This window comes from Scomber japonicus, chromosome 10 (genome assembly GCF_027409825.1).
Source record: "Scomber japonicus isolate fScoJap1 chromosome 10, fScoJap1.pri, whole genome shotgun sequence".
In the NCBI taxonomy this organism is placed as follows: Eukaryota; Metazoa; Chordata; class Actinopteri; order Scombriformes; family Scombridae; genus Scomber; species Scomber japonicus.
The window spans coordinates 4,427,834-4,435,722 of record NC_070587.1 but is presented as its reverse complement, the minus strand read 5'-3'; the positions used below and the strand labels follow the sequence as shown (position 1 = coordinate 4,435,722).

Below are 7,889 nucleotides of genomic sequence, written 5' to 3'. Positions count from 1 at the left end.
CACTCGGTGATGTTAGTTTGAATTTATAAAATTATAGGGAAACTCAATTCCAGCTACTGGCAGAGTCTTATATACAGCCAACTACTTTGTTCAAGTAAATGTCTGCCAAGGTTTGGTTGAAGATATAAGACTCTGCGATAAATCCTGCGTGAAGGTTATGATATTCAGTTTTTGTTCAAACAGCTTTAGAGAGATTGATTTCATTTTTATGGTAATTTGGAGCTGTAATATTGTTCTGTGTTACACTACACATATAATATTTTTCCTACCCCATTTATGTCATTTAGTTTAGCCTGATATAGAAACATCTCTCTTTATAATGCAATGCTGTCCAACAGTATCACAAACTACAGCATCCAAAAAACATGAAGTTCAATTCTCTAATACATAACAAGCTGTTGCTGTTGTTTTGTCCTGAATGTATTTTGAGTTTTAAAAAACTACTTATCAAAGCAAACAGTGATCAAGTGAGATTTTTATTTTATTATATCTGTTATCGAAAGGGGAGGACAAAAATAATTGCTTGCACATACAAAATAACATTTGCAATGATCTTTTGATCTAGTTTGACAATCTTTAGTGGATGTTGTCATACTGCAAGTGGTACAAAAAGCTGCTGAAACAAGTTGACAGAAGGTAAATTATTATTAGTTAATTAGATTAGTCTGTTGGTTTGGTCTTCTCACGAATGGGGAGAGGAATAAGCATCAGCAGGAAGTGCTTTTCTACCTAACCCTCCAAATGTTATGAATATCACTATATCATCACTAGTTATTCAAAGTATTTATCTGGTGTTTGGTCCGCAGCCAAAACAAAACTGCTAGACTAGCTCTGCACTGATCACATGAGCATTGACAAAATGCCCCCTTCTTCTGACTGCCTGTGAAAACCACACAGTCAGAAGTAGTTTGTTGTTTATTTGGAAAACTATCTTGTCAGGTAAACCTTTTTGGCTGAGTAGAAATGCACTAGCTGAAAACATGAATATTTTGTAGACGGGTCTGTTATGTCTCCAAGACTTAAAACTAATTATTTGAAAAGCAGACCTTGGACCAACCAACATTAAATACATTTCTAACCCGGAAGTTTTAAATGGCAATGGTACTAATATTAATTAAGTTGTAATGCAAATATATAATGCCTCTTTTCTCTTTGTTTCGGTTATGTTCTAATTTCAGTCTTGTTTTAAACTGTATTGTTAAATCTGTTATATTCCTCATGTTCTTTGTCTTTAATTACTGTTAATAGATCTTACCCCACATATACTTGTGTGTATTAATGGGCACCAGGAAGGACAGGCACCCGCTAGAGAAAATCCTCTTTACAATAGAAAAAATAAATGTACCATAAACAATTATATGAGACAATTAGATTAATGAGATTTATCAATATTCAGTGTTTATTTCTATACATAATACATTTTGTCCCAAGAATAGCCAGACATGGTTCAAATCAAATCATTAAATCATAAACTGTCATCAAAGGTGACCAAGTAATAGTTTTGTTTAAACAGACATGTATTATTTGAAGCTCAAGTGGCATGATCCTCATTATGACTCTACTGCATGCTGTGAACTCTGCCCCACATAAGCGGAACGTTTCTTCTGTAGTTTTTGTTTACGACACAGATCACAGGAGCACCGCAATAATTCACAGGTGATTTGTCGTAAATGAAAGATTTTAAGCTGCTTAAAAGCGATGAGGCAATCGATTGTGATTTATTTAATATTAAATCACCAAAATCAAAATGAGTTTAAGTTATCATTCATTTAAAGAAGCCGAAGCAGAAATGACTTTGTGTTGAGTTTTGCAACGGCTTCAACCGCGTCTCAGCCAATCAGCGTGGAGAACCTTCATTTTTCTTGCTTCTCATTGGCTGAAATGGTAGGCGGTCCCCTCAGCGCCTGCCCCTGGAATCACCCTAAAATAAGTCCGACTTCTCCTCCTTGGGTGAAGGTTCATTGCGGTGACTGGGTCACGTTAGCTGTCTGCAATAGTCCAACTCTTCTGCTACAATGTCCGGACGTGTCCTCGTTGGAGTTAAGCGTGTCATTGACTACGCTGTCAAGGTAATATTATTGGACTGTTTCAATTTGCTGCTTTCGTCTTCAAAGGAAACCACTTCTGCTCACTACTCTGCTAGTGTTAGCTAATGTTAGCCTGCTGACGCCAGCTGGCTGTGGCACAGGACCACATAATTGATAAGTAACCTGTTCACCTGCAGCTAGACACATTATAGGGTGTTGCATAATGAATAGTTTAAGTGTCTAGTGTAAACAACGCTACAAAGTATGACTGCTTCCTACTTACCTGAACAGCTGTCTAGCTGATGTTTCCAAGTTGTGTAACCTAAAATCTGGCAACACCATTTGCATGTTCTCCTGAGCAGTAACCTTTTTTAATGAGCCTGTAAGATCGTGCCGTAAGCTGCTGTCACACCATTATTGTGATTGCGAGGTACTGGGTTAATTTCAAGCACATTGTTTCTCAACGATAAAGCATCATTATCGATCTGTGTTTCCAGCTGTTTCATGTGGCAACCAGAGCTCTCCTGCCTCAGCTGCCCTTAACAGGATCTGTACAGTATCAGTGCTCTACACTAACTAGACCTGCAACGATATGTTGATTAATCAGTTAGCTGATCAAAAGAAAATAAACCTGCAACTATTTTATTTATTGAGTTATTGTTTCAGCTGTTTTTGAGTAAAGAATGTCCTTTGGTCCAAGCCTCTCAGATGTGACAATTTGCTGCTTTTCTTTGTCATATGTGACAGAAAAGTTGAAATGTATGAGTTTGGACTGTTTCGTCAGACAAAACAAATAGATTGAAGAATCAGAATAGGCTCTTATTATTGTATTTCATCGTAATGTCTCAGCTGCAGCACCTTTTTAACTTGTTTAGAAATTACATAGTTTTGCTTATGTTTATTTTGTGTTTGACTGAATTGAAACTGGTGCAATTACTTTAATTGTTATTTTAAAGTGATTTTAGTAGCAATGCTGTACATGCAGCATTATCTAATGCAGGTACACTATATGGTCCAAACTAAATGAGGCATCTACTTTTTGTCATCCATTTACTTTTGTGTATGTGTGTTTTTGTGGGCAGTTTATAATGGTTTTGGATGTATCTTAGTGATATAACAACACACTATGATATATTTTAGGCAATAGTTGTGCTTCTTCCCTTAAAGCTCTAACTGTTTCACCTTGACGATGCCTCCAAGCACAAAGCCAGGTCCATAAAGAAATTGTTTTCCCGTTTTGGTGTGGAAAAACATGGGTGGGTTGCACAGAGCCCTGACCTCAACCCCATCCACTGTCTTTGTTATGAATGTGGAGTACATGCCAGGCGTTATCTTTCAACATTGGTGCCAGATCTCACTAATGCACTTGTAGCGAATGAGAGCAACTCCTACAGCCAGCAGTCTTTAAAAATGTTGGAAAGTTTTTCAAGATGAGTGGAGGCTGTTATAAGAACATATTAGGTTTATATATACATAAATCATGCATCACTAGATGTCATCTTTTCACCCAAAGACACACTGCTGGCTCACTGCCTGTGTCTCTGTCATTTTGACAGTTTGTCATAGAGTCTAGGTCTAGGCTGTCTGAGTTGTTTGTTATCTGGCACCCCCATGATGACTCTGTTCTGCTCTCTTCTTTTTCCTTTAGATTCGTGTGAAGCCCGACAACAGTGGTGTGGTGACAGATGGTGTTAAGCATTCGATGAACCCCTTCTGTGAGATCGCTGTGGAGGAGGCGGTCAAACTGAAGGAGAAGAAACTTATTAAGGAGGTTGTGGCTGTCAGCTGTGGGCCACAGCAAGCACAGGTTGGTAGATTGGACCAGGCTGTGCAGACCTGCCTTGTTAACAAATGTCCTGGAGGAGTACCGTGTATTGTGACTTTTTTTTCTGGTGGTTCCAGTCTTTTAAAGTTTATTCTTGGCCATACCTTTTGTCTGTAATAAGTGTTGTTATTAATGTAGCAAATACCAATGGGAAGCTTCAAGGGATGTAATGTATCCATGTGTCATTTTGCCATTGTTGCAAAAAGCATTATTAAAATAAGGTTAACTGGATTGTTTTTCTTTTCTACCATAATTTACATACCACAGTTACTTATGTTTACATTTTATTTTAAATAAATAGCTGGAATACCATGTGTATAAATTGAGGATACTTAAAACAATTAGTCACATCTAACCAGCATTTCAGGGGCCATGTTGTAACTGATGGGGGTGAACTTCAGTATTGTGCACAGATGTATTTAAAAGTAGTTATTGTTACAGTTATATATTGAGATAAATGTGATATAAATATTAATTCATATAGCTCTGCCATATTGTGTTGCTATCCTTTTGGGTTTGGTAACAAGCTATAATCGGAGGGCATTGCTTAACGATTCCAGTTCCCCACAAAACCAGTTCTTGGCCTGTGTATTCCCTCACCTAGGAAACCATCCGTACTGCCCTTGCTATGGGAGCAGACCGTGGCATCCATGTCGAAGTGTCTGGGAAAGACTATGACACCCTCGGACCTCTGCAGGTCTCCAAGATCATGGCTGCTTTGGCCAAGAAGGAGGAGGCTCAGCTTGTCATCTTAGGCAAACAGGTAAAACTTTCTCTTAATATACTCATTTAAAATCAGATCACACTTTCTGATCTCATACTCTGATGATCAGCTGGATCTTGCACTGCTGTCATTTAATGTCTCTTCTGTTACTTTCATAGGCCATCGATGATGACTGCAATCAGACTGGCCAGATGACCGCAGCTTTACTGGACTGGCCTCAGGTGAGCTGTACCTTGAAATTGTCACTTTTCCTGATAAAATAAGTGTTGTTCTAAAAAATATTTATGATTAAGTAATTACTTTAAGTTAATGTTACCACAGTGTATCATTTACCACAATGTCAAATATGTGACACAGTAGTGCTGATATCAGGATATGTCCCTGTGTGCCTTATCAAGCTTAGCAGAAACTAGTTTGTGTCAGTAAGAGCTACTGTGATCCTGCACATATCAGCAGAGCAGGTCAAAGGTTCTTGGGTGAAGTCCCACTGACTGGCCAATAGAGGGCGAACTTTGACGTGTTATATCACAGTGTACAGGCAGTTTGAGGCTCAGATTATCATGTAAATCTAGATGTCTAACCATTTCATTTCCAGTGTTACTACCTTTTTCTATCATTTCATACTATTGTTACTACTGTCCTTTTTATAATCAATAGTTCTTTCTTATATTTACATTTAAAGTGTAGTTAGATAAGCCAGCCAGCAGATGGTGCATTGACTATCTTATGACCTCTAAAGGGACCACACACCATTGTTGTCGTCTTTCTGTATTTCATTTCACTGTTCGTATCTTAATACAGGGCACCTTTGCATCAGAGGTATCACTGGAAGGAGACAAGATAAAAGTGGTGAGAGAAATTGACGGTGGCCTGGAGACTATTAAGATTAACACACCAGCAGTGCTGACCGCAGACCTTCGACTCAACACCCCCAGATATGCCACTCTGCCTAATATCATGGTAGGTCGCAGGAAATTGACAGTCTCTCAAGTGATACGTTAAGTAGCACAGATGTTCCTCATCTCCTGTGTTTCCCCTCTTTCAGAAAGCCAAGAAGAAGAAGATTGCTAACGTGAAACCTGCAGACTTAGGGGTGGAACTGACTTCACGTTTGGAGGTGTTGAGAGTGGACGAGCCCCCACAGAGGCAGGCAGGAGTGAAGGTGGAGACAGTGGATGACCTGGTGGGCAAACTGAAGGAGACAGGGAGGATATAAAGCCGGTAAGGGCATAAGCCAGGGAGCACGGGACTTAACAGAAGGGTAAGTATCAATGTACCTGCTAGGATGTCTTAGATTTAGTCATCAACCAATTTGTAATGATAAAGATGTTTTAATTATCTCAGCTGATGGATTAAGATGATGCTTCTGTTCTCCTGCACAGTCTTTGAATTGTAGTTTGGAAAAGCTCCTGTGCATATATCATATTATTTAGTATTCATAATATAATTGCACCCAGAATTGTTTAATAAAACCTAACCCTAACCCTAACCCTAACCCTATATTATAAATCTTTAAATAGCATCTGTCTAATTCCTGTTAAAGTACTCCTCTTGCAATGCAATTCACTTGTCCCAGCATTCTTGGAAGTATTTCATGTGGTCATCTTTTGTTACTGTGTCCAAAAGCCTCCTCCTATACTATTCCTGGATTTCTTCCACTGTGTTGAATTTTAACTCTTGGAGTCCCAATTTTGGTTTCACCAAGCTAGTCCTGAGCTATCAGTGGCTTCCAGGAACTTTGGGTTCACCCTCATATATTTATAGTTAGGCAATAGGACAAGATTTATCTTAAAGAATGATTATCTAGGAAAGTGCGCAATGAACCATCGTTGAATAATTTGTAGGAAACCTATATATATCACAATTACATTACACAATCTGGACATGCAGTACAATATGATATATCTACCCACTTGATACACTCCAAGCTTTTCTATGCAAGCCGCAAAGTTGTCTGTTGTGATGAATGATATAATTGTTTGCTTGGAATATTAATGTTATACCTTTTTTTTAATCACCAACTTTTCATTGTTTAAAAAAATGATTAATTGCTTTGACAAAGTTTCTTGTGACAACAGGGGGGGGGGGGGAGCTAATTTAGGATTTTAATTGCAACTCTTGTCTGGTATCACATATCTTCATTCTCCTCTCTCATTGTAGGACTCTAATGAATAACTGGACTACATTACATAAGCACAGCCAGAGGACCAGCTTATGTATCCGTCTAATCCCTCTGTTTGAGACTGTGACTCCTGTGGTACGCAGGGAGGTACTGACAGGAGAGGAGGAGTACTGAGAAACACTGTCCTGCAGCAGACCCAGACAGCCCCAAAAGGATCATCTTGTCTTTTATGTGCATTTTAACTTTCACGGATGGTTCTCTGTATCATAAGCTACTAATCTACTGTTAGACAACTTGATATGGAGTACCCTACAGTCATTATGCAATCATTGAAACCCAGAAACCTCCAGTCATTCATGCTGCTGTTTGTATTGCACTGTACATTAACGCCACCAGTACGATGCATTTCACCAACAGTTACTTGATTCAGCTGTGTTCATCTTGTAAATCGGAAGTCACATGTTCAGAGGTGCAATTTCTGTAAATGACAATGTAAATATGGACCCCAACATGTTGACTATGTACTTCAAGATTAACATTAGTCTGGCATAATTTGTATAGTTTGTGTGATTTGAAACTGGGTTTCAGGACTGCCTAGATTGTGTCTCTCAGTATGAGCAGGGAAAGATGATTTGAATTTTACCATAAGCGCCTCAATTATCTGATTGTACAGAACATTACCATGACAATAAATCAGCCAGTCTTTTTCATATCCACCTGTGACTGTTCTTTTGGTGTTTTTTTTTATTGTTTGAACACAGTGCTTGTCTTACAAAAACCATTCCCCACAGTTAATGGTCTGCATGTAATGGACTGCATTACATTGCATATTCTGGATATCCTGGATAAATGGCTCTACTCCTGTGAGGACTTTGATGAGGATTTAACTGGAGAAAATGCACCTCTTCTTATCCTTAAAAGTATGTTCAACACACTTTCCACACCATGTAATTTTTAATTGAGAGACAAACAATTATTAAATGGTAAAACATTGTAGAAGTGGTGATTAGACAAGGGGATTTATGAGAGCAAATGTGTTGCATGTATTATTGCAGCATCAGTGTTCTTACAATATAACAGTGCTACAAATACATTTGACCAGAAACCAGTTTCTGTACCATTATGTCACATTGACACTATCAGCATATACTCACGCTTATATGTCAGAAAGCATATACGGGTCATTGTCCC

General features: G+C 38.5%; 1 protein-coding gene across 1 annotated transcript; it reads left to right on the top strand.

Annotated features, from left to right (window-relative positions):
* The first annotated feature begins 1,934 nt into the window (after positions 1-1,934).
* etfb (electron transfer flavoprotein subunit beta) lies at positions 1,935-7,410 on the top strand. The gene is made up of 7 exons (XM_053327087.1): positions 1,935-2,069; positions 3,676-3,834; positions 4,457-4,615; positions 4,735-4,797; positions 5,378-5,536; positions 5,622-5,837; positions 6,737-7,410. Exons 1-6 carry the CDS (start codon positions 2,016-2,018, stop codon positions 5,790-5,792), a joined length of 765 nt encoding a protein of 254 aa, XP_053183062.1. The 5' UTR covers positions 1,935-2,015; the 3' UTR covers positions 5,793-5,837; positions 6,737-7,410.
* The last annotated feature ends 479 nt before the right edge of the window (positions 7,411-7,889 follow it).